At 42.4% G+C, this 26,829-nt stretch overlaps 1 protein-coding gene across 8 annotated transcripts in view; it reads right to left on the bottom strand.

Annotated features, from left to right (window-relative positions):
- srpk2 (SRSF protein kinase 2) overlaps positions 1-26,829 on the bottom strand; it is a 62,466-nt gene that overhangs the window by 33,523 nt on the left and 2,114 nt on the right. Inside the window, exon 1 of one of the 8 annotated variants that reach the window (XM_034534405.1) lies at positions 9,728-10,448. The exons of the other annotated variants lie outside the window; for them this stretch is intronic. Within the exon in view, the coding sequence (XP_034390296.1) occupies positions 9,728-9,765 (38 nt within the window). The 5' untranslated portion in view covers positions 9,766-10,448. Of the gene's footprint in view, positions 1-9,727; positions 10,449-26,829 lie in introns of those variants that run through there. 8 annotated transcript variants of the gene reach the window in all.

The following is a 26,829-nucleotide window of genomic DNA, read 5'->3' on the forward strand; positions in this document are numbered from 1 at the left end:
AAGATGCCTTCAAATGTCTTCTTTTGTCCAAAAACCCAATAATATTCTTTGTACTGCAACATAAACAAAAGAGAAATGGAGCAAGTCCTCACACTTGAGAAGTTATTTTTGCTTGATAAATCACTCCAATTAATCAATTTTCAAAGTAGTTTAATTTATCATGTAGATCGACCAATCAATGAATCGACTAATCGTTGCAGCTCTTAAACACTTATAAATAATATAGTATAAATAAAATACTGAGTAGTGTCAGCAAGTATTCCTGTCCGGTCACAACTTCCACCAATAAGGAAGGGAGGAGAAAGAGAGGTGATAAAAGCACTTTCGGATCGAAGAAACATTCCAGCTAAAACAAAATGACCACACCCCATCCTCAACCTCGTCTATTGGTCATGTCATTCCAGCACCCTTTTGACACTTTATTTATTTCCACTTCTACCTGTTTCGGAAGGCCCCGTGGCGCAGGCGGAGCACGCAGAAAGCCAGACCCCATTTCTTCTTCGTGGTCGAACCCGAGCTTAACTCCATAGGGTAGGAAAGAGGGACGGGTCGACCAAGAGGACACCGTACAGCAGCTCCCGCTCTCAGCTGTAGACTCTCGGATGCAACGGCGGAGGCACAAGACGAACCGAGCCCTGAATTCCAGCAAAAGTCACATGGGACTCTGACACCCACCTGCGAAGGATCCTTCTCAATGCCCAGTTTGGAGTGTGTAAGTATAAAGGCGCTAATGCACACACATACTGTAACTTGGGCCCGGATGCATCTATTTTATACCGAAAAACAGACGCGTGCACGATATCTCACATACAGATCTGAAATGCAACACATTAGCACCCTTCCATCTGCACGAGCGTTAACACAAACTTGTTACCTAAAATACACTCTGAGCACTCTGTAAAGACATCCAGTGTCAATTAAGCTTCCAGACTCTGCTCTCAAAAATATGTTTATAATATGATTTGAATGTCAGCTCATTAAAATACCACAGTGTCTGGAGTCAAAGCTTTTTATAGTGCGATTAGGACGGAGTAGAAATGGGGGCTTGTAGATTCAAGATGACGTTCAGCTCAGGAAGACCAGCAACGCTGCGTAAAGCCAGTTGTAAAAGGTGGAGCTGATTTAAATTAATGAACCCGAGGGTCGTCCCGGTACCGGCCAGCATGGCTACCGACCTACATCATCAGTTGAACTTTATACATCAAATTGTGTGTCTCACTACTAAAATCCATCGGTTTTCAGACAATAAATATGAACCTACAATTAAGTAACCTTTAAAAACAATCTAAGGAGAAACACTTAAATATAAGAAAAGGTGCCTCTGATGCCATCTAAAGCCCCTTTTCCCACCAGACCAAAAAAAACACCAACATCCACAAACATCTGTCTTTTGTATTTAGTAGGAAAAATTACAATTGGCATTCAAGCCACGGATTTCCATTGACCAGACAAAACTAAATACAACTGATCTGTTCGTTTTTCCACTGTTCCAACAATCACAAACTCGGAAAGGCTGAAAGAAGTAATCCTAACAATATTTTACTGTTTATTATCCCTGTTTTCCGGCGCGTTCATGACGTTGAAAGTGACACACTAGGAAAAAAACAAAGGCATACTTGTCTACTGGCAGTGGGAAAGTAGTCTATTGGCTATTTTTAGTGGGGGGTTTTGGGCTTAATAAATCTTGAATTTTCATGCTAATGTTGGTGGGGAAAGGGTATTAGTATCTTATTCTATTAAGAAGCTCAATTAACTTAATTCCAATTCTGTGTGCACAAAAATAAAAAGATAATATGTGAAAATATCTTATTGATTATATTTCACAAAGGCAGCAGGATGTGTTATTGTATTCAGCAGGCATGAAACAACAAGTACAGTATAAGAAACAAATGAGAGCACTAGTTCACTTAGTTGTTTATTTTAGGGCCTGTATAGTATTTCAATAATATTTCCTATAGGGACTTTAACCTAAAGTTGACGGCAGGGTCCATTTAATTAATTAGTGAGTTAAAATAACATGCAAATATCCCTCAATTAATAGATAACTGCAAAAATTCTGCAAATATTCCTATTTAAAGCTCGAACCACCCAGTAAAAAGCAACATTCTCGAATCTTGTTTGGACAATCAACTAATTGATAAACCGACAAATCCTTCCAGCTCCAGCATTGTGTACCCTAAATATGTTTCTACATTTCAGTCAAAAAGTAACATAGCAACAAACACAGTTTATCATATTTTTCTCTCATATAAGCATATAATACCGGGGCTGTGCCTCCATCTCCTACTCTCTCCAGATAACGGTGGAGAGTACGCACATCGAGATCGCCACACCCTTCTCTGCAGTGTGAGCCAGCGTCGACAGGAAGACACACACACACACACACACACACACACACACACACACACACACCCACACACACACACAGCTGCGGCGTATTGGACGTCACCGCCACTTTACGGATTTTAAAACTAGAAGCCCGAGTGCGAGCTGAGCGTGCAGAGTTGGCACGTTGCGAATCTGGAAGTGTTTCGGGGGGCCAATGGCTCTAGAGAGACCACCCACTCAGGCCTGATGTGGGCCGACAACAACACCCATGACCGTGCTGCAGGAAGAGACAACAGCTGAGCAGTGTTCTCAGACACAACAGATGAATATTGTTCTCAGTTACGCAGCAGATGAGTGACTCAGTCCCACAGGGCATGAGGCGTCGATGAGGGGTTACGTGCGCACGCGTGTGCACGTGTGTATGCGTGGGTTTGTGTGTGTGTGTGTGTGTGTGTGTGTGTGTGAGACTGTAGCAGGAGACAAAAGGGGACAAAGAAAGTGGTAGCTTCAAATGCAAACGTGTTATCTTTTCACACACATCCATATGCAAAGCCACACAAACAAACACATGTCCCCCCCCCCCCCCCCCCCCCCCCCCCCCCCCCCACACACACACACACAGAAACAGGCCATTATCATTCCACTGCTTCAACGCTGCAGCATCAATAGAGATTAGTCCCCCGGTGACCTAGCATTACCCAACACACTGCGCAAGTCTGCAGAGAGCCATCTATCTTCTCCCTCCATCTTCCCTCACTTTCACTCCTCTCCTTCCCCCTTCTGCTTTTCATCTTTTGTCTATCCGAGGCTCCCCAGCCGTCTCCATCAGCTCTCTCCCGGGGTTTCTGCTGTCCTTTCCTGTTCTCTGCTCTCTATGGCTCAATCCAGCATTCTTCTCCAGGCTTTAGAATCTCTTCTTTTTTTTTCAGCCACTCTATGGGTCCAACTTTCTTCTCGGGCTATCCTCCTTGTACCATGTTCTTCGGCTCGTCTCCTCCACAAAGACCATACAAAAATTAAAAATGTCCTCCCTCTTTCTTCCCTCTCCTCTTTCTCTCACTCTTCCACCATTTCTCTGTTTCAAGGCAGTAAAGTCGACTCCAGAAAGACTAATACGCTGATGGCAGATAGCTGTAAAGAGTGAAAGGCCCTGGCTGCATGCTAACTATCCACACTGTAGCTACAGGCATTACATAGTAAGATAGGGGAACTAAAGGAGATGGTTTTTCCTCAAGTTCTTCCTTCAACAAACTCTTGTTGCATAATGGAAATACAGTCTATTATTAGCATCATTGGAATTGCTTATTAAAACCAAGGAGTTCCTCTCGGTGCACAGTTTAACAATATACTAGCAAATGCAAGAATGCCACTGAGTTTGCTTTCGTAACCAAATGGGACATTTTTGTTGGAAAAGATCACAGAATTAACATTTATACCGGATTAAAATAAAATGTTGTTTCTTTCAATGTTGCAAAAATGCAGTTAGTGGTGCAACATGTATTTTGATGAAGATTCACTTATGCATGACCAATGTTTTAGTTTAAAGAAAAGTGCATGATTGGTTCCAACAGACACGTAAAACCACCTGAATGGAAGCAACACCAGGCGGCAGAGGGAGATATGGAAGTTAAAAAAAAAAGGAGAGAGGAGAGAATAAAGACAGAAGGAGAAGGAGATAGTGAGCGATCCTACATGATCGGAGCAGCACAGGAAAGACTGGAATGCTGTGTATGTAAACATACTGAGTCAACAGAGCACTGGACACAAACACTCAAAGTCTAAAGCATTAGAAAAACAAACCCACCTAAATGATAAGCACTCGTGCTGTTTGTGGCAAAATGTATAGTTTTTTAAACAAAGTTTAGAGGTAATCTGCTCAAAGTGGAATGCAGGTGCAGTGTTGACAATGGAAAAGTGTGCTGTGACATTAAAGGTCAACACAAAACAAACATCCAAGGTAAACAGTCCAATATCATGGGGGAAATTGCGGGCGTACTGACAAAAATAAATAAATAGAAGATGCTCTTTTGTTGCATGTTTAGATATGCTGGCAACATTAGCGCTCGAGAAGGCAATACCTGTCCATCACTTTGGACCAGACTGAAATATCTCACCTGCTAAAGAATGGCTTGTCATGACATTTTGTACAGGCGTTCGTGATAACCAAAAGGAGGGAACCATGTGACGTGGTGACCCCCTGACCTTTCCCCTTCGCTCCGGCTTGTGACCAAATACCTGAAAAAATATACAAATTACATTCCCAGCAGCCTCAGCTGTGTTTTAGCTAATGTTAGCGTGCTTCCACACTGAGCTAAGATGGCTAACCTGAAAAACATGACGCATGCTTCAGCATGCTAGCATTGACACTGTGCTCATGTTAGCATGTCGCTCAAAGCACCACTGCTTAACAGTATCACCCTGCAGTGTATTGATTTTTCACCCACGACGGCGTGACCTTTGACCCCCACGCTACACTCACTGACAGCACAACCCTCCTGAGGCACTCACGCTAGATCATGAGCCTGGGTTCGGATCACATGACCCGTTCCTTGGGGGTATCGCCATGGCGATCGAGTTCAATACACCACTCGTGAGGTGTCTTGTTCCTGGCTGCTGGATGCTTGACTCAGTGATTCCTAATACTGATTAACGACATAGGATTTTATTGGGCAGGGTGGAAATTCCCAGCATTATTCTGTGGGGGCACAGTGACAACGTGTTGCTATGCAGTCAGGTTAGTCCTGTTTAGGTGGCCAGAAAATGTCAGACCAGTTTTAACTACACATGCACCCACATGCACTTCTATTTACCATTGCTACATGACTAAAAGGCCTCGGAGGGACGGAAGAGATGTCACGCATGAAGACGTCTCCTCCTCCGTCTGTCCCAAATTGAGATTGGAAGCCAAAGAAGAAGAAAAAGAAAAAAAAAGAGGTGGCCGCAGATAAACTCGAAGTCATCGTCTGCTTCTCTCCAGACATAAGAGGGGAGCGGGTGGGATGGTGTGAATAATGGAGGCCAGGCAGCCAGACAGGCAGGGCAGGCCGGCTAGTTTGCGAGCGCGCTCCCCGCCACGCTTCATTAGCTATTGTCATGTCGCTGCATGGTTGGGGCTGTGTGTGTGTGTGTGTGTATGTGTGTGTGTGTGTGTGTGTGTGTGTGTGTGTATGTATGTGTGGCGATGGGGGTCGAACCACAGAAGGTGGTGGAGGCCATCGAAGCCACATGTACTCTGTGAATGTGATCGTTGCCATCACACGATATTCCAGTGCTGGATGTGATGTTGTCTGCTGCATCTGCCTGGCTTACTGGACACATTCCAACATATCACGCAGCATCCTCTGCTGCTGCTCAGTGTGCCATGTTCTCCTCCCTTTTATCCTTTGCTTGTGTATAATCTCTTTCAGCATTTTTTCTCTCCAATAGGCAGATCTGGTTTACTTTAAAGCTGAGACAAGTGGTCGCGTAATCGATTAGTGACAGATAATCATTTGCCAATCATTTTCACCAATTTAAAAACAAAATAATCTGTTGGTCAGACAAAACAAGCAATTTGAAGACATCACCGTGGGCTCTTGAAACTTGAAAAAAATGGTCAGATTAATTTGGTAATGAAAATAATCATTAGTTGCAGCACGATTTAGTGTCATGGAGCTGTTAGTCGCTCATAAAGAGGGGAAAAAAAGGAAGAAGGAAGGAGGCTGCAACGAAGCATTTGTATGCATCCAGTAACTTGTGTTTCAACCGGTGTCAGGTAGATGAAAGAAGAGATGAGATGGAAATGTTTGGGTAGTGTTGGAAATGGCTGGAGGTGAGTGTGTGTGTGTGATGATCCAACATCAGATCATGGGAGACAGCATTCAGTCCATCAATCTGGATTTGTGATACCATCTTTTTAGATGTATTTATCTATTTATCTTGTTTTACCTTCCACCTTCCATCTAATTTTTTCCCCCTTTCCTAACCGTCTCTTTGTTCCTTCTCCTTCTCTTCTTCCTGTTCGGTGTCTGTGAAGAGTTTCAGCAAACACAGTAAAAAATCGTGCATCACCTAATCACACTTACAAGGTGCAGAACAACAAGGCTTGAACCGTGCATATAGATTACGCGCTAATTTCAGACCATTAACCAGCCGAACACCTTTTATCTGCTCCATGCACAGTTTGAAGTCAACGTGACATTTTCTACTGTAAGCACTACACTTAGTTCAACACGCAGACCCCAGAACACACGCTGACAGAAGGTGAGGCAACATCAAAGAGCGTGAAGGTTTACCCGCCACCTCTCGGCACTCCTTCCTCTCATCAGCTACGAGAGCTACGAGCCAGCTTTGCAACAAAGCCGGTAAACTCTTGACCTTTGGGTGTGTTTATTTATCAAACTTTTGTTTAATCCTTAAACAAAGTCTGTTCAAAGGGACATAAGCCCTGCACCCAACGGCGTCGCTTATGACCTCAAGCGACGTGCTGTCACCCCTCGGAAAGAAGCTTTGAGCTGCTCACACGCAACAAGTATGTCAAAACACATAAATATCCTTAGAACACACACACACACACACACACACACACACACACACACACCATCCTTGTCCTCCATCCATTTCCATCTCCGCCATGCCTCAAGTGCCAAGTTACACAACGAGGATCGTCTTCCTAATGCGAGTGCTCCAAGAGAAATGTTGTCACCGTGCCGCCTCTTGCTCTTTTCAGGCTCAACATTCATTTGGGTTAACAGTTATCCAATTCAGTCTGCCTTATTGTTGCCAAACACGTTGGTGCACATCCCAAAATGAAGCACCCCTGATGTGTGTGTGTGCCAAATATAGATTCAAATACAGATCAAATAAATCATCTAATAACCATAATCTGTATTAGGGACGCATCTAAATTACCGATGATTTTTTTTTTAAATTATGAAAGGAAACCTTTGTCCATCCAACAGTGGTATAAAACACAGAGATGCACCAAATCCTCATATCTGAGAAGCTGAAATTGAGAACAATTTCCGACAATGTATGAGTAATTGGTCAATAATAACAACAGTTAATGTATTAATTTACTACTTCATTAATAAACAAGTGAATTCAGCAGAGTTCCATATACCACCATCTTCACATACACCACCATAAGTTGTGTACCGTTGCCGGTGGCAAACGATACTGTACATAAGTTTGATCTTTCTAACATATCCCGTGCCATATCAATCTCTTTTGTGAGCAGCCAACGATGTGCAAATGAATAGAATAATGATGCACCTCTCTTTATTGAAAGCGAGACCTGCTGTGTTTGGTGTCTGATGCTATCCAGCCCAAAAGGCCTCCCCAGCTGTCCATGTAACCCTCACAAAGCTGCCGATTCCTCTCTGATCCTTGGCACAGTTCAGCTTGTGGCATTCAAATACAGCGTTGAGCAGTATTAGTCTATCCCTAAGGTTCATAACGGATAGGGTTATTGTTTTTTTTTTCAGAGAGAGAAAGTGATACAAAAAACAACAACTCATGACTAGTTACGCTAACACGCTTTCGGAACTTATTGCATTGTTGCTTTTGCCATATGAGATGTTGAAAGAGGGCAGCAGTTGTGTGCATGAATGTGGCGCTTTATTGTTACCTGCCATGAAACAAGGGGCCGCTGCACTATTCTTAATTACAGTCAGATGGCTGTGACTCAAACAACAGAGGCAGGGACAAATGAGCCGTGTAACGACATCCACAAACCACACCAAGGCTAGTGATTGAGGACTAAAATAGAGATATCATTTCACTCCATCCATTCACTCTTAAATGCCTTTCTTCTATGTGTGTATCTATATCCACTGCCTGCTCCGTCAACTTCTCCTCGTGTCCATACGAAACCGCCAATGCAACGCTGCTCTCCTCTGTGCCCAACTGCCCATGTAATAACGCATGATATTGTTAGTGGCCGTTCACTTCGGCCGATCTGTGTGCCCACTGTGCTGAGTTTGAGTGTGCCAGTCTGGGGCCTGGCGCCACGTTGTGTGGATGGCAGCGGCTCTGCTTGATCGTACTTGGCACAGCATCAGTGACTACCTGAGTCATCCAGTCTGCCTGCTCCTCGCCCTCCAGCACCTGTCAAATCGCGCTCTTTCCGCATTTGCACGCCGAAAGACGAACGTGGGCTTGGCCCGATTAAATCTGAATGGATATGGTTTCCAGTGCTTGCAGATAAGCGGTTTGGACACATATCACGACTTTGACCGATTCACTTTTGGATGCACTGCTCAAAACCGAGAATGGAAACTAACTACCAACAATATGTCCCTTCTCGTCTGTTATTCCATTTTCAATTGAAAACTTGACTCTTAATAGACTGACTGAAGTCAGAACTATGAGCCGATACAACAGCAAAGATGTTTTCAATGATAATGTAAAAAATAAAATAAAATAGTGCTCACTTTGATCTTGTAAGCCTGCATGGTTCAATCTAATTAGGAGTGAATATGTGCAAATGCTTTAAGAGGCTATTCATCTCGAGTAACAAGGAGGAGAATGGCTTCTGAACCGTGGCTACCCGAGGTAAATGTGCTCGTCATGTATTGTGAAATAATCTGTGTCTGCCTTTGTCAGTGTGCCATGTGAGCGATGATGGTGCCTCTTAATTTTACGATTCATGCTTTACACATTTATCGAATGTTTCACCGTGTAAATCTACGATTGCGGCTCCAAATATGATACAACTGCTCGCGGGAGTTGCATAGAAGTTGCGTGACGTTCGGAGGTGCCATTGTTCAATAATGCCATGCACTGAGGTGCTTCATGTGGCGAGCTGTTGTCCTGCATCGCTGCCGAAATGCACTGATGCTGCTGCTGCTGCTGCTGGCTGTGCTAATGTTGACGTGTGTTGACACTCTTGCTGTGTAAGCTCTGTGCTCCAGCGCCATAAAGAGACAGTATGTGTGTGTGTGTGTGTGTGTGTGTGTGTGTGTGTGTGTGTTCTTGTTATTGTTGTATTTTACAGCCACATATGGGGGCAGCAGCTCGAGTGTGTATCCGAGTGGAAGTGTGTGAAGGATTGTGTTTTAAGACGGTGTTTAAGTGTGTGTACTGCATGTGTGTGTGTGTGTGTGTGTCAGGGTTTTCTGTTCAAGCAGCCAACAGAAACGTGCAACAATGAACTACTGCGTTTTTTCTTCTCCCCCTTGCTACAATCAGACTGCTGTGACCCAGACAATAGAAGAAACCAGCTTAGAGACACAGACTGAGACAGAAACAGAGAGTGAGAGGACACAAAACATGGAGGTGCTGAGGGGGCTGTGGGGGAGAGGAAGAAGGCAAAATATACAGACAGAAAGAAAGACAAGCACGCAGATATATGGGGCTGAAATGTTAGATGAGGACAGAGGGAAGGAGGAGGAGGAGGAGGAGGAGGAGGAGGTGTTACCTTTCGGGGGACGAGGATTTCTCCGAGTTCACGGACATGAGCGGTGCCTGTTAGCCGCTCGCTGGCCCAGGGACCACAGGAGACGGCGAAATAGAACAGAAAGCTGCTTTCTCTCTTTCTTTCTTTTTTGGTACACTTCTCACCCTATCTGTCTCTCTGCTGTGTGCTTAGGTATAGGAGAGGAGAGGGTTACTGCCTCCCCTCCTCCTCTTCTCCTCCTCGTCCTTTTCCCTCCTCCTCTTCCTCCTCTCTTGTCCTCTGCTCAGAGGAGAAGAAAGGATGGAGGACAAGGCTCCGTGAAAGGATAAAAAAAGGAGCAGCAACTGTGCAGCGCTTAATGTGTGTGTGTGTGTGTCTGTCTACATCGGTGTGTGTGACTGTGTGTGTGTGTGTGTGTGTGTGTGGGTGAGCTGATAGCGGGAGCAGCAATGTCAGTCAGGCGCCCCTCCTCATGCCCCAGCCTCCTTCCTTCCTCCCTCCCTTTCCTTCCTTCCTTCTCCTCTTTCACTTTCCCCGCTCACACTGAAGCTCCCTTTCGTCTTGCTCGTCCCTTTGTCTCCTTCCCCTCAGAGTGTCGCTGGTTGATCTGGGTGATGAAATGAATACACAAGCTCTAGATCCACAGTGTGTGTCTGTCTATGTATCCCTCCCTTCCTTCTCTCTCTCTGTCTAGCTGGCTCTATCAGGCCTTCTGCAGCTCTGCACAACAACAGAGCCCAGAGCGAGCTGGAACGTTCCACTTTCTTCACAGGCAGAGGGGTGTTGGCTTGTCGGAGCAACAGGACAATGTATATCTTTCTCCTTGAGGCACACTGTCCTCCCCCTCTTTTCATCTCTGAATTAGTCCCTCCCTCCCCCCCTCTCTCTCTCTCTCTCTCTCTCTCTCTCGCTCTCTCCCCCATCTCTCTCTCTCTCTTTCTCTCTCTCTCTCTCTCTCTCTATCTTTCACCCCCCCAATTGCCTTATTACGACATCCTGTATCTCAGGGCAACACCGTACAGATCTGCCTTGCTTCACCCCCCTCTCCTCGTTTTCTCTAGACCCCCATGTCTACCTCTGTCTTTCTTGGATGCTGGATTCTGATTCTTACTGTATATTAATGTGTATGTGTGTGTGTGTGTGTGTGTGTGTGTGTGTGTGTGTGTGCGTGTGTGTGTGTGTGTGTGTGTGTTATATTATTTTCTGCCCCCATCCTTTTCCGCAGATGGATCTTCTTTTACATGAGTGAACAGCTCACAGAGAGGTCGCCGGAGGGTTTGCCATGATGGGGTTCTGTCTCCTTCTCTCAATCTGACCTCAATATTAGCGAGTGGGTGTGCGGATGTATGTGTGCACATCTATATGGATGTATGGATGTGTGTGTGAAAAATGCACAGTGGGGGTTAAAAGGCCATCCTGAGGTTAATGTGAATGCCTAGTCTTACAGGGAGTGTGCAGGGGGAACACATACAGTGTAAGTGGTTACTGTATCTACAGGTGAATTCTCTGAAATATGTGACTATTCAAATGTTCGTCAGTGAGACTTAAAACAGCAAAGGCATACTGATGAATAGAAAGAGTTCAAACCGGGCTATATATATACTGTGTATGTATATATATATATATATATATATATATATATATATATTTCTTCTACCAGTTGATTGATTTTCACAGTGTGAGGCAGCTATGTCTTTAATATCGCTGTGTGTTTTTAGGTCATTGTGAGCAATGTTGCAAATTAATGAGCATGGCTGCTTTGTTGCAATATTAGATTTGCTGGATTTTCCACCAGTGCGATGAAGTATCTTGCTTTGTCGGGTATTTCATTCTCTACTACTATTGGATGGATTGCTATGCAATTTTTCTACGGACATTCATGGTCTCCAGAGGAGGAATCCTGCTGACTCTGGTGATCCCTTGAGGTTTCCCTTTGCTCCACCATGAGATTTATGTTTTTAGTTTTTAGTGAAAGAAAAAAAAATATTGTTATGAATGAGAGGTACATGCATGTTCCCCTCAGGATGAAGTGTAATCACTTTGGTAAACTCAACATCAGGTCACATTTATATTTGTCCAATACAAAATAAATGACGTTAGCATTTAGCTCACCAAGCCGCTAGCATGGCGGTCTTTTCAGACCAAGCTCCTTAATTAAAAAAATCAAACCCATTTATCTCCTTCTATTCGCCGTTGGTTCAATTTTAGCAAATTTGATATATAAACAAGAGAAGAAACAAATGGCATAACTCAGTCATTCCTAATGCCACAGATCAATAGACAACAAATTTTCCGCTGCCTTTAATTTTTGGTGGAATGCACGGAACGCAAACATTTGTGACGACCTTATAATAATAATAATAATAATTAATAATAATTATTATTAAATAATAATAATAGTATAAACACAGACGTAAGAGACATGCCTGAGAGACAGAGACAGAAAGAAAAAAGGAACACAATGATCCCCTTTCTCTCCGATCTCCATACAGTTCCACTTTCCCACATAAAAGGACTACATTAGGCGCACATGTCTCTGAGCCAAACTATTGTCCTCATTCTCTGTGGATGTGGGCCAACGGGGGGTAAAGTACACACTCGGTATCAACGCATCAAGGCAGCGAGAGGAATATTGAGCTAATATGAGAGGTCACACTCCACTTTAATTTATTTATTTATCTCCAATAACCATTTTTTGGGGGATAACGGGAAGTGGGGGCTGGAGATGAAAACCAACAAAGGCATCCGGGCTACCATATAAATTAGGGCTGAAACAAGTCATTTCACAGAAAATGCATCTTCAACAGTTTAATTAATTGAAAAAAAAATGAATGCATCATTTAAGTTTTTACGAAGAAATCTTGATCCCGGCCACTCGAGTGTTACTGCTTTTCTCTGTTTTATATCATTCTTAATTGAGTATGTTGGGGGATTTGTGGACACAACTGGACATTTGATGAGCCCAAAATGATTGAGATGCCCATTTATTTCACTTTCTCCACGAGGTCAGGTTGTCATGGGTGACAAAGCTCCTCAATGCACCGCCCTCATTTTGATGGATGCTGTGTTACACTCTTGATGTCACCACTCCATAGGGTTAAACCTTAAGATTCCCAAAAATGGAAAAGCTCATTCATATAAAGAGGAACAAGCACACGCACACACGTGCTTACAGTTGCACACACATACACACACACACATAAACTCACCGAGGGTATCAATTTGCAAATTCAAAGGCTGATTCTTGTTCTATTTTCAAAAGGAGACGGAGCAAAAGAAGAATAAGGAAGATGGGGGAGAGAGAGCGTTGATGACTCTCATGAGCAGATATATTTTGGGAGTCGGTATTGAGGCTGCCGGGAGCTATCTTTAAGCGGCCTACTTCTCCTCACTGCCTGGTGGATGCTGGGGAGAGAGAAGGGGTTTATGCGCGCAAATACACACACACACACACACACACACACACACACACACACAGGTCCCATTGCAAACAGTACACTCGAACACACAAATGGAGCCGCAGACAGGAGTCACAGCAAAGCACAATCATACAGATAAGAAGACAAATGCATACACAATGGACTGTGTGTGTGTGCGCGTGTGTGTGTGTGTGTGTGTGTTAACACAGACGGGTAAGATGCTTCCACTTTAACAGTGACGCTGCTCTTTGTGTCAGCAGCCTTGTTGTTACTGTCTGCAGAGAAAACACTGCCCTCAAGTGGAGAGACACACAAGCACACACAACTACATACACACAAAGGGGTTCATCTTAAATTATGTGTGTGTGTGTGTGTGTGTGTGTCCAGATTGATTGACATACTGATAGCCTCGGGTCTGCCTTGGAGCGGCTCATTTTCTTTGCTACAGACTTCCATATGGAGCCCACTCGCCTTTGGGACTCGATAATTCAGACTGCACGACAAAGCCGGTGGATACTGGATGTGAACCTGATCACAAGCACACAACACACACACACAAACGTACATTGTTAATATGAGCGTGGAAGCATTCAAGAGGGCGTCAAGGATGTACACGTTGTCAGAACTGGTACTACAATATGAAGTATCTTTTCCTTCCCAATCGGCAGACCTGACCCTGACAAGACAAATGGTGATTGTAACTATCTTAAAAGGTTCACTCCATTGATTTGAGGTCAATTCTCTGAACGGGAGGGAGTTCTACTGAGTGTGTGAATGTCCTCAGTATAACAGAATGTTTATCAGATGAAACAACAACTCAAGACAGCTGATTGCAGAACCAGTCTTGTGAGTGTTGGAAATACGTTGAATTGACTATGACACTATATCCATATATAGTATATATACTATATATTTACAGGTCGGTGGTGACTGCATTATGACATGAACCTGGCAATAATTTCAGATTTTGCATGAACGGAAGTGTAGGTTTCTGGAACTTGACACATGCTGCATACTAGAAGTGAGGAGATCTCAGCCTTTACTGCTTCGACCATTCTTTATAGAATCTGTGTCTTCAAACCTACCTTTTTTTAATGACAATGTTAAAGGGACACATCATCAATTTTACACAAGTCAATTCACTAATTACAATGACGACTCAGCGTGTTGAAACAGTATAATGTGTTCACCTCTACCCTGTCTTCTATAGGCCTCCTCTGAACTCGAGTCTGACTTAATGAAAGTGCAATATTAAATCAGCAGAGTGCTCCTTTAACAGTTCACACTGGTTTCCTTGGTGATTGCAAAAACTACAAATTGCATGCTTAGGTCATCTGATTTGTGGGGGAAAAAAGCTCAGAAGTGCAGACATGTATCATGGATCATGTATTAGTTGCCAGACTGGTTCCATCTCAGTGTCCCAGTAAGCCATGACGGTGAGCGAGAGCTGGGTCACATGTTGTTATTTACGCCTGTGCTTTTCCTTAAAAGGTCACAATACCGTTTCGCCATGGGCTTCTATCTTACTCTGTGCCTCGAATCACTCCACTTTCTCCTCTCCATCTCATGTCCCGTCACTCTAGTTTCTTCCAGCTAAGCGGAAAAAGCCATAACCCTTCTGACCACACACACACACACACACACACACACACACACACACACACACACACACACACACACAGTTACCGGTCAGTGTTGAGTGCTCGTAATTCATCTAGACATACACAGGTAAGCAGATTGCACTTTCTGTGCCTCATTACCCCGGAGAAAGGCACTCTACAGCAATATATTTGAATGTGTGCACTTTGCAAGTTAAAGTAAGTTTGTGTTGGGGTGTGTGTGCGTGTGTGCGTGTGTGTGTGTGTGTGTGTGTGTGTGTGTGTGTTTGTCTGTACTCGTGTGCAATAAGTTGGCGAGGAGAGAGAGAGCGAGAGGGGAGAGAATATGTACAGTTTAGCAAAAGCTAAAACTGATTATGACCCAGTAATAGCACCTGGTTGTGTGTGTGTGTGTGTGTGTGTAGGTGTGTGTGTGTGTGTGTGTTTGTGAGAGCTCATTAGCAGAGTGGTGTGTGTTTAATTGATGAATGAGTGACCTCTGCCCTCTGTCCCTGCACTCTGACCCCGGCTGCTTCACCGGGCTGACATGCATTGCATCGCAACACTTGACACCAACACCCAGACTTCTCTTTTCTTAACGCCCTTTCACTTCACTAATGGGGGACCGGTCCAGGAGCAACGCTTAACGGAGATGAAGGGGTTTGGGTGGTCAGCGTATTGTATATGTACTGATGTGCCTGCAGGACAGTTTGTGAGAAGTTTGTGACGCAGCGTCCAACGGTCCAAGACAAAAATCGTTACTACACATTATTTGTGTCCTCTATTTTGATCTTTCCATTTCTTTTATTTAAGAGTAATAATTTCATGTTTCTTGCAAGTCTATTAAATCTGCCCATACACACATCAGGCACAACACTGATTAGCCCTCTAATGTTGCTAATAGTGTATTATCTTAATCAGTAGCAAGCTTATTGACAGTCACCAGTGTTCAATTAAATTACTATAAATCTAATTTTATCCTTATTTATATGCAACATGAATGGAGTTTGCGGGCATGGCGATATTTAACTCTATACATTAATAATCTATTTTCAAATAATAACTAGCATTCTTATAGTTTGACCATTCAAATTATAAAATCTCATTTCTGGGGTACCCTTTGTAAAAGCACTATGAATAAGTGTTTTTGTATTTTGCTGCCTCCTGCTCTAATCAATCCAGTGACCTTTGACCTTATGGTTACCGAGAGACACGTCTAACCACCAAGCACCAAACCAGCGGGCCCTTCTGCAAATATTTATTTTGACAAACGTGAACATTTAAAAGATGAAATGAGAGAATTTAAAAGAAGTGAAATGGGATATTTGTCTACTTGACTGACTCACATAAAACTGCAAGCCTTGTATTCATCATGCAAGGACCACAGAATCTGATTGATTTAAGTATTCATCCATTTCCAGCACAGACAAAAAAACCCTGAGGGGGAAGAACAGGACCTACAGTGACTTCTTTCATCACAAGACTACAAACTGGGACATGGCTACCATCTAATGGACAGAATAAGAAATACAATCATGAGACTCAAACCTGCACAGTCCACTTGATACGAGGCACCGAGGAAAAGTACAGAAAGCAGCACTTTGGGAGGCCAAACAAGGATAAACAGGAAAATAACAAGGTGTTTTCTTTTCCTAATGTCATGAAGCATTCTGAGAAAATAGTCCTGGGCTTTGTACAACAATAAGGCCCACATGTGTTTCCAGCTCCAGAGTTCTGCGATAATAGCCCTGCAGGATGGGGACAGAGCGAAGCCAGGCCTGCCAACACAATGAGTTATGTGACTGAAATAGACCGAGACTGAGATGAAATGTGAGATTACAGCCTTCAAGTTCAAACACAGACTGGAATATATGCCTCAAAATTATAACCTATATCGGGATAGACGATTTTGGCAAATCACCCTAATCCAGACTGAAATATCTCAACAACTATTAGATGGATAGCACACTTTTGTTAAAAGAAATAGTTATGTCCCACTAAGAATTTATTGTAAACACTTTCATTTCGCCATCATCAGGTCAAAAATCTAATTTGTCAATACTTTGAAAACTAAAGACATTCACATTAGCCTCTGGTTGTGCACATTAAATATTAGTTTTAGTTACTAATCACAGAGGTGGTTATTCCCATGTTATTCATGAAATACATGAAATACATTGCAACCCCTTTACAACTATTCAATATGAAGAAAAATGTAGATTTCTAAACTTCTTGAGGACTTTATAAGAGCTGAACCGATTAATTAAATCGACCCCATAATGATAATCGAATAATCCGTCAAAATTACAAACATTCCCAAGTTACAGCATACCACTGGGGGATTTGCTGCTTTTCATTGTCTTATAGGAAATAACATTTATTTGGGATTTTGGACGATTGCTCAGACAAAACAAGACATTTAAAAATGTCATCTTGGACTAAAAGAAAAAAGAAAATCCTTATTTGCGGCCCTACCTAGTAATTTTGATGATTTGCTCATTTGGCCAAACATAAGTTGGACCACCTTTTCCATTCATGACTACATTGCCAGAATCCTCTGACTCCTGTACTCTGACGAGAATACAACAAGAATTTCCAGCCAGGTTTTCGATGCGTGGATGAACGAGGACACCAGACTGCACGCGTTGCCAATTACTCAATGTTTACAAAGGCAGCAGCTGCCTTGATAGAATAGAGCGAATGCATGGGACTGGGCAGGACACGCATGTTACACACTCTCTCCAGAGATCTGGGTTAGTGTGCTGTAAAGATACGGAGACAAACAAATGCCTTGTGGCTAGACCGCCAACGCGAGAAGCGGTGATTACAGCCGACACAGGCGATCCATCACCATTGGAATGAGTATTGATCCTGCCCTGCTTTACCTGCGTGTACGCATTCATCATGATATCTGTGATTATTGGTGAATAAATGAGGGGGGAATTGTTTAAATGTGCTCCACTCTGATCCATCAAAACCCCACTGGCGACGTGAGCAGCATCTTGGTAACTCATTATGAAAAAAAAAAAAGGCTCTCTACAATTAACTGAAACTGAAGCTGCGTTCCATGAGGCTTTTGGGTTTGTGTTGAACTGTTCCTACTTTTTAAAGGGGGCAATTACTTTAAATCATTGGTGGTGGTTCACTTTGTGCAAAACCTATTAACCAAGCACTGAAAAGTCATGGGATGACCTGGATTATTATTATGTGTTTATTTATTTATTTATTAAAGCTAGGGTTGGTAATGTTCTTCAAAAAAGATTTTTGTTGTATTTTCTGAAATTCTCTTTACATCCCGACAGCAATTATCTTCCACGAGCTGCTGGCTTGACAGCTGTCAGCACTAACAATAGCCATGTTCAATGTTTACGTTCATTATGATGATTTCGGGGGACTTGACAACTTCCTGACTAGATTTAGGGACTTTTGGAGCTAGCGCTACGAGCTACTTACTGGAAAAGAGACAATCGGCTGGGTTTTAAGGTCGGATCATTTAGTTGCTCGTTTCTCAACATTGATAATCCTATCTTTAAGTGATCTGCAGCATCACGCTTAGTAGAGGTGCATAGCTAGTGACGACACAGACAAGATTATGCAAACATTTATTGCAAAATGCAAGGGGTGTTATGTTTTATTTACAGTTCCTGGCAATATCAGACAGAAGTGAAATCAAGCTCATATTTGTGACCATGCCGAATAACTATAATAACCCACATGTACAATTTTATAATGAGTTTGGTGAAGTATAAATACGAACTCAGCTAATTTGTCAAAGAATAACTGCTTTCGGGGGGCTGTCTCAGCTGGCTCAGCACATTTCAATAACACTACAGCTTATGCTGAGGAAAAGAGGAAATAAGCTTTCTGTCTTCTCTACATAATGTGTGTAAAACTTGTCCCAAGAATTGAATTATCAAAATAAAGGTATATAATAAAGGATTTACTTGATAGACTTCACATTGAGAAGTACCACTTTCCCAGCTCGTCAACACGTTGTTTTGCTAGCATAAAAATGTAAAGTCATATTAAAAACTGAGAAAGGTTGCGGTAAAAGAATAACTTTGAAGGTAAGAAATGCATAAATGATCAGAAAACTTCCATCAGAAAAGCATCTTCATAAGCAGATTCACCAGAAGGTGGCAGTGGAGAGCGACTGCCCTGTGTTGAGCCTCCCTACTGTGAGGAGCTCCTGCCCTCGCAGAATTACATGCCCTATTACTGTCTTCCCTTCCTCCTTCCACAATGACCCACTGGCCTGCACTTCAGACGCATTACATGAGGGGAACAAATCCATGTCCCTCGCTGAACAAATCCTATTTTGACCACACACACTCTGAACATGGGACCCCCTCCCCTCGTCTTTTAATTCACTCTTGTTCTGTGCTCTGGTGTTTCCTTGGCCAGCGTTCTGTGAAAGCAGGAGGAAAATCCTTAAAGAGCTCAAACAAACATCTACTTTGACAAAGGGGAGCAAAATCCAAAAGAAAAATCCACTAGTAGCTTTTTGGAGCAGTTCATATAACAGATTATAGTGCTGGCAGACTTGATACCTTGAGCTGAAAAAAGGAAAAACACTCAACTTTAGCCTCGTTAAGGTCCAGACAAACATGACTCACAAAACCAGCACACCTAACTAATTGCTTTGGAAAAGGTGAGTTTAAATTGGGAGTTTTTCTTCAGGAGTTCCTACTTCAACACCTACTGGAGTGGCCTACTTCTACAGTATATTAAATTAGCCAGCAATAATACTGGCACTGTGGCCATCAGGGAGGAAATCATTCCCACTCAGACACTACAGAGGAAGCAGCTAATATCACATTACAATTCAGTATGTATAACAATAAATGGATCTGTGAGGGGCATATAGCCAAGCTCTCTGACAGCATGATGTCCACAAATACCAGTTATATATGGGTTATTTATTATCACACAGTAGGACTAAAGAAAAATACATTTAGGATTACGTTTTCAAGGCTTGGACAAAAAACCAACAGCAGCTGCTCCACTAAGCATTTTAGAATATTTTTGAAGCAAATTCTTTTTGGTTTTACAGCCTGCAACTTCTCTGTCTTGGTTCAGGCTCACTGCTCGCATCACTTCAGCCCCATTTCCACCAGCAGGCAGCTGTTTTCAGTATTTCATTTTTTTTTTTATGTACGCTATATGAACACAGCATCAAATGGCAATTAATTCTGCTCAACTGTCACTATAAAATCTAGTACCGCAGGCTCAAATACAATTAGTTACGCCTCACAATCCAGACATGACAGACCATGGCTCCTCCATGGCAATGAAAATACAAACGGACACAAACAAACCGAACACAGTGTGGACCATTCAGCAGCGACATATGTGCTTTCCCGCATGTGTTTGCTTCCTGCCTTCAGCCACCCTGTGGCATCCTCTAATTCCCTTTCTCCCCTTTTCTTTACTCACTCTCTCCATCCCTGGCTCTCCTGTTGCTAATGGTTGGCCAGACACAAGCTCACACATGCAAACTCTCCTGTTCACCTTCTCAGTCTTCCTCCCTCTTATTCTTGCTCTTTATCTTTTGCTCCACCTCTCTAGCTTTCGGCCTGCCTATCACTGTTTCTCTCTCTCTCTCTCTCTCTCTACATGCAGCATACATGCTCTGCTCTCAGCACCCGCCATCAGCTCCATCCAGTCAGGCAGCAGTATTGAAGCTTTTATTATTAGTAGTACCAATCTGCATGCCATAGATCAAATCTTCGGAGCTCTTCCTCACGTCTGTACAATACATTACATACTAGCCACCATGGCTTACTCCTTAAACTGGGGGGTCTGGTCACTGGTGTTCACCCATTGCTACAGGAGCTGGACTCACCAGCTCCCAAGGGAATCAATTCAATTCATTAACAGGGAACCTTTTGCTTACCACTTGCTAATCTATAAGGGGAATTAATCATCTTACACGTGACCAAAAAGAAAATAACATGATGGAATGAAATAATGGAATGGAAAACCCCAAACGTCTGTCATTTTGGGAAATGCACTTGCAAAGAGTCAGATGAGTAGATTGATACTTCCAGGTCCGTAGGTTAAATATGAAGCTGGCTTAGTTTAGACTAGTTTAGACTGGAAAAATGGCAATTTTTGATTTTACGGGGCTGTTGTGTAAACCACAGAGGAGATGGTGGGTGGTGGATTTTGTTATTTCAGAAAGCTGTAAGCTAGCTGTTTCCACCTGTTGTCGTTATGCTAAGATAAACTAATTTTAGCACCATATCTAATAGACAGGTCTGGGAGGGTTATCAATCTTCTAATCCAACTCTTGGCAAGAAAACATCCACACATGTTGAAGTTAGTTGTAATATCTCACATACGGGCAATATCTTATCTTATATCAAACTAAAAATAAGTAACAGCATTCAGAAACCCCAATAAAAAAAATATAATTTAGATGGACTCTACCCTGAGGGGTTAAGATGCCGACTATTATCATTTGTTGCACCTGTCTGTCTACCTAGTTCCCTGTCTTCTATATCTCCGTTATCATTACCTAATAAAAGTCATAAAATGATCTTTAAAAATATGGCGAGCCTGTATAAAAATGTTATACAACAGTATGTACATGATGATTATTATTTACATTGTGTAAACAAACCAAAATATAAATGTTAATAAACTTTTAGTGTTACTCATGCTCACAGCACACAGTGAAATGTATCCCCTGCATTTAACCCATCCTATAGTATGGTGGGCAGCTACTATACAACATCCAGGGAGCAGCTGTTTGGGGTTCCTGTGCCTTGCCCAAGGGCACATCGGCAATGCCCAGGGGGCGAACTGGCGCCTCTCGCTAAAAGTTTACGCTCCATAATCCGTGTGGGAGAGTTGGGTTAGCGACCCTCTGGTCCTACTGCCACCCAAAATATGTCATGTATCAAACCTGCTTCAGTTTCATGAATTCATAAAACCTCGACATGTGTTGCCAATCGTGACTCCAGCTTCAGCTTGCTGCCTGATACCAGTAAATAAAGCCTGTCTCGTCTCTGCACAGTGTTCTAGCCAGCTGCCTCTTCAGTTAAAGACTACGGTCTGGGTTTTCAAAAAATCAATGCCGTTTACAATGCTATGTGTGGAAACATTAGTCAGGAAAGAGCAGCTCATTTCATGCGGAAAGGTCCATAGTGCTACGAATGGCACCGCTAGCTGACAGATATATGTCACAAGGAAAATATTAGCATTTAGACTTATGAATGCTATTTTTCTGGTGTCACTTTATATATATATATATATATATATCTTTCACCCTCACAACCCCAATCTGTTTGGGTATGCTGATCCAGATCTATTTAATCTTGGAGGCAATTCCCATCAAAGCCTCGGCCACTTGAAACCTGCTGTGAGTTGTCATCGTCTAATGGGAGAAGCGGCCACGATCTACAATCTGAATTCAACCATGTGGATCATACGTTTGATTTTTAATCAAGGGTAGACAGTTAGTTGACTTGCAGAGGACGCACACGCAACGATGGGTAACTTATGACAGGTCAAAGGTCAATGACAGGGTTGCTCGTCAAAGCTCTCGCAATAACCTTAGTCGTATGTATCTGGACTAATAGTTGTCATTTTAAAAGCCAGAGTACAGAAAATTGCTACTCTACCATACCTCAGAACTACTGCATCAATGTTGTTTTTATTATTGCTACTCGTCTAAAGAGTCACACAGGCAGTGTTTCCATGGTAACATGAACAACAAAGGGCGTGATGGTCTATTAATTTCAAGTGACAGCCCTAAAGTCAATAAAGGGAGGGATGATTGAGTGAGAAAAATAAACATATGAATAAACAAACGCTATCAGAACTGTTGTTCCTTTTTCTGGCTCCGGCGGCAACTGGCAAAGTGTTCATATTTTGTTGATATTAGTTAAACTCCCACTAAAAACAATGAGCAGATTGAACAATACTGAAAATAATTGTCACCGTCTGGTATAAGAAAAGCTGGTAGGAACCTTTATTGAATTAAACCATGCTAAATCTTTAGCATTAGTTTCTCAACCGGTTGGACCATACGCAACATCTCAGTTGGTGCAGTACCAGTTTGTTTTCAAAGCCTCAACTCCTATCGTGTATGTCTCTCACACACACACACACACACACAAATTATTTAATGAATATTAAATAAAATTCATAAACTGAATGTTATATATTCGATAATAAATCAGACACTGGTGGCACAGCGCTGTGTATTCCATCTTTTTTTCAACCAAGAATGCTTTACACTGGTCAGGGGGTACTTGGCTGAAAAAAGGTTGAGACCCACTGGAATAAAAAGTGCTGTTTGCACTTTATTACTTTTATTTATTATTATTATTACTACAATCACATGGGGCTGCACAGTGGTGTAGTGGCTAGCACTGTCGCCTCACAGCAAGAGGGCCGCGGGTTCAATTCCCGGTCGGAGCGGTCCTTCTGTGTGGAGTTTGCATGTTCTCCCCGTGGCAGCGTGGGTTCTCTCCGGGCTCTCCGGCTTCCTCCCACAGTCCAAAGACATGCTGCAGGTTAATTGATCTCTAAATGTCCCATAGGTGTGAATGTGAGAGTGAATGGTTGTATGTCCCTACATGTGCCCTCGATGGACTGGCGGCCTGTCCAGGGTGTCCCCTGCCTTCGCCCTATGTCAGCTGGGATAGGCTCCAGCGCCCCCGTGACCCTAATGAGGATAAGCGGTGTTGAAAATGGATGGATGGATGGATGGATTACTACAATCACTTTATGTTGGACAAGAGAGAAACGTACTTTCAGATCTTCTGTATGTTTGCACAAATGGAAGAAGTGACAATCAAGCTAACTTTGAACTTTGATAAAGAGATAAGATCAGGTTACGATGTGCAGGAAATAGCCTAAACTTCAAAAGGCCAAAAAGATACAGTGTATCAAAGCGAACTCAGTATGAACTTCTCTTCTGGGTCACAACCAATTTCAAATATATCTAATATCTAGCTGTATATGAATCCAACAAAATAACACCAAAGCACAACTGCGCTTCCAAATCACAACCGGTGTCTTTGAATTTTGCTGACATTGCACATTGAACAGAATAATAAAAGCTGGAAAAAAGGCTTTGAGGAAGAGACTTGCAGCTGCAAGACCAATAGATCGGTTTCTTGCTTCCAAACTCGCTCAGCATGCCACTCATGCAGTTGCTCTCCAACATGTGTCTGATCTATACTGCTGGAGCTTTTCAACATCAAGTTTAATTGTCCCTTAGCATGCAATGCCTCACGGATGACGCAGTTGCCCTCAGAGACAAATTGTGTCACCCTGTTTTGTAATCTGCGAAAAGAGTAAAAGTTTTAAAAAATCCTGAAACAACATCCACAACACGTTTTGGTTACAGGGCCAATCATTCGACTGAAACCGCCAACTGCTTCCTCTTAGAGAAAGTGAAACTTAAAATGGATAAAGGGGGGGTGGTAGCAGCGGTTTTTCTTGACCTCAAGAAGGCTTTTGATACGGTTAATCACAATGTCCTGCTTAATAAATTGTCAAGTTTTAACTTTTCCCGAGAGTCTCTTGCCCTGCTGAAATCCTACCTTGAAGGAAGAACACAGTGTGTCAGAGTGGGTGATGTTTCATCATCTACTCTAAGATCTACTGTGGGAGTACCCCAGGGACCCCTTTTATTCAGTTTATACATTAATGATTTGCCGGATGTATGCGATGGGTGTGATATTCAAATGTATGCTGACGATACAGTGATTTATGTGCATACAAAGAACAAAGAACAAGCTGCACTTAAACTCACGTCCACACTGACTAATGTAACTAAATGGCTTGCAAATTCCTGCCTTCATCTGAATGTTAAAAAGACTGTTTGTATGTTCTTCACAAAGAGGCTTGCAGTGTCACCGGAGCCAGACTTTTATGTTGCTGGTGAGAGGCTACAGGTAGTGTCCAATTTTAAATATTTAGGTGTTTTTATTGTTTCTAATCTCTCTTTTAAAAAAACAGGTAAACCATGTGACAAAGGTCTTGAAATTTAATCTCATGAATTTTAGATATATAAGACACTGCTTAACCAGCTGGGCACAATCCAACAGCACAACATTAAAATCTATTCACATTCTCCATAAGCAAGCCATAAAAATACTTGATTTTAAAAAAAGCCACCGTCACTGCAATATTCTCACAAAACACCACATCCTGAGTTGGGAGAACATCATTAAATTCACTGATGTGTGTCTGGTTTTTAAAATTTTAAATGGTATGGCTCCGCCCCCGCTTAGTGAATTTGTTAAACAAGGCAGTCAAAGCAGAAGACTCACTAGATCTGCTACAAGAGGTGATTGTGTCATTTCATATAGGTCAAGCTCGTTTAGCAAATCTACATTCTCTGTGAAGGCAGGTCACTCGTGGAATGCTCTGCCGCCACACATACGTGCACAAAACACGTACAAAACGTTCAAGCATAACCTGAAAGAATGGCTTGTTGCCAATCAGGTGTGCAATCATTGTTATGCTCTCTGTCCTGATGGTTGTTTCTCCTATATGTGCATTTGTTTTTTATGTGTATGTTGTATTGTAGCTGGGTTTGTTCTGCCTGATGCATGCTGCAGCCCGTTATGTCTCTGGTCTATTGTTGTACCCTTTCTTTTTGCTGTGTATTGGTTTTGTTTATATGTTGTTGTCAGTTTGTCTATAAATTTTATTTCCATTTTATTTTGAGATTTTGTTATTTTAGGCTGCCTTACAAACATCTGGCCAGGGACAGCAGATGGAAATAAGCCTCTCTGGCTAACTCCGGCTCACTTACAGTCCTACTGTTGATTAGTGTGCATTGTCCCTGCAAAATAAATTAATTAAGAAAAAACCTGTCAGTAGCTGATCAATGGGGTGTGTGACAAATTAAAAGATGACTGATCTCATGACAGAGTTAATAAATAACTTGACTGCATCTGCAAATAAACTGTGTTCAGTGACGAGGCTAACATGCTCATAATTATAGGTAGCATTTACCTGGTTCACCATCTGAGTTTAACATGTGTATGCTAACATTTGCTAACCATTAACATACACAAAGTACAACTGAGGCGGATAGGAATGACGTTGACTAAGATATTGGGCTGACTGATATTCTGATCTAATGCTGGCTTAAGATGGAAAGTCAGGGGATCAGGAAGTCAGTAGCATTGATACTGTAAGGACCTTTAAATTCTAAAGAAAATGTACTTACCATCAATTAGTTGTCACCCACTTAAAGCCACATCACCAAAGTCAACAAGAAAATCAAAGAAAAAAAATGCTGCTGCAGTATAGACACACTTTATTAAACAACGATAACTGATCTCTAGAAAGTGCAGAGCAAAAACATCACTTCTGTGACTTAATGAAGACAAACATATCTGTTTGAATACTTCTCATGTGTATGTGGATCATAAAAGCTGTTTAAAATGTTACCAGAGGAGTTCTCTTTGGACTGTTTTGGTGTGTACAGACTGCGATTGTCAGTCCAGTTGTGTTGCATCCATACGCTGGTACCCTGTACCGGTTCACGGCATCGACCACAACTGTGTTACCTTTACACTTCTATTTAATGCAAAGTTTACACTTCTATTTAATGCAAAGTGTTGTTGACCTCACATGCCCACAGCATGACTCTGACTTATTTACTCTGAGTGGAGGAGTTTCGGAGGAGAATGACTGACAACACATATCTGGGTATGCTATGCTGATAAAAGGACAATGGATCACAGTCTGATACCATGATGTTCCTCTACGGATTAGTTAAATCTCTCTTCTACCCCTGTTGTCGGCCAGATTGAGCGAGATCAGGTAAGATGGCACACAGTATGGAGTCCTAGTCGGGAATCCTTTGTTTGTGCCTGCACTTATGTGCATGTTTTTCTGAATTAATGAGTTCAACCATTGGAAGTTATATCGGCTGAAAAGATGAGAATTCAGTGACAATGCATTGACTGAGCCTGCACTCATTGCTCTGAACGGGAACGTCTACATTTGTGGTGGACATGGGTGTGTGTGTCTTCTGACTGTGTATGGGTTTTTGTACATGTGTGTTTACATGTGTGTTTGTGGTGGTTACTGAACACAAAGCTTTCCCCCAGCTGTGTGAAGCACTTCA

This window comes from Cyclopterus lumpus, chromosome 6 (assembly GCF_009769545.1).
Source record: "Cyclopterus lumpus isolate fCycLum1 chromosome 6, fCycLum1.pri, whole genome shotgun sequence".
NCBI lineage: Eukaryota > Metazoa > Chordata > Actinopteri > Perciformes > Cyclopteridae > Cyclopterus > Cyclopterus lumpus.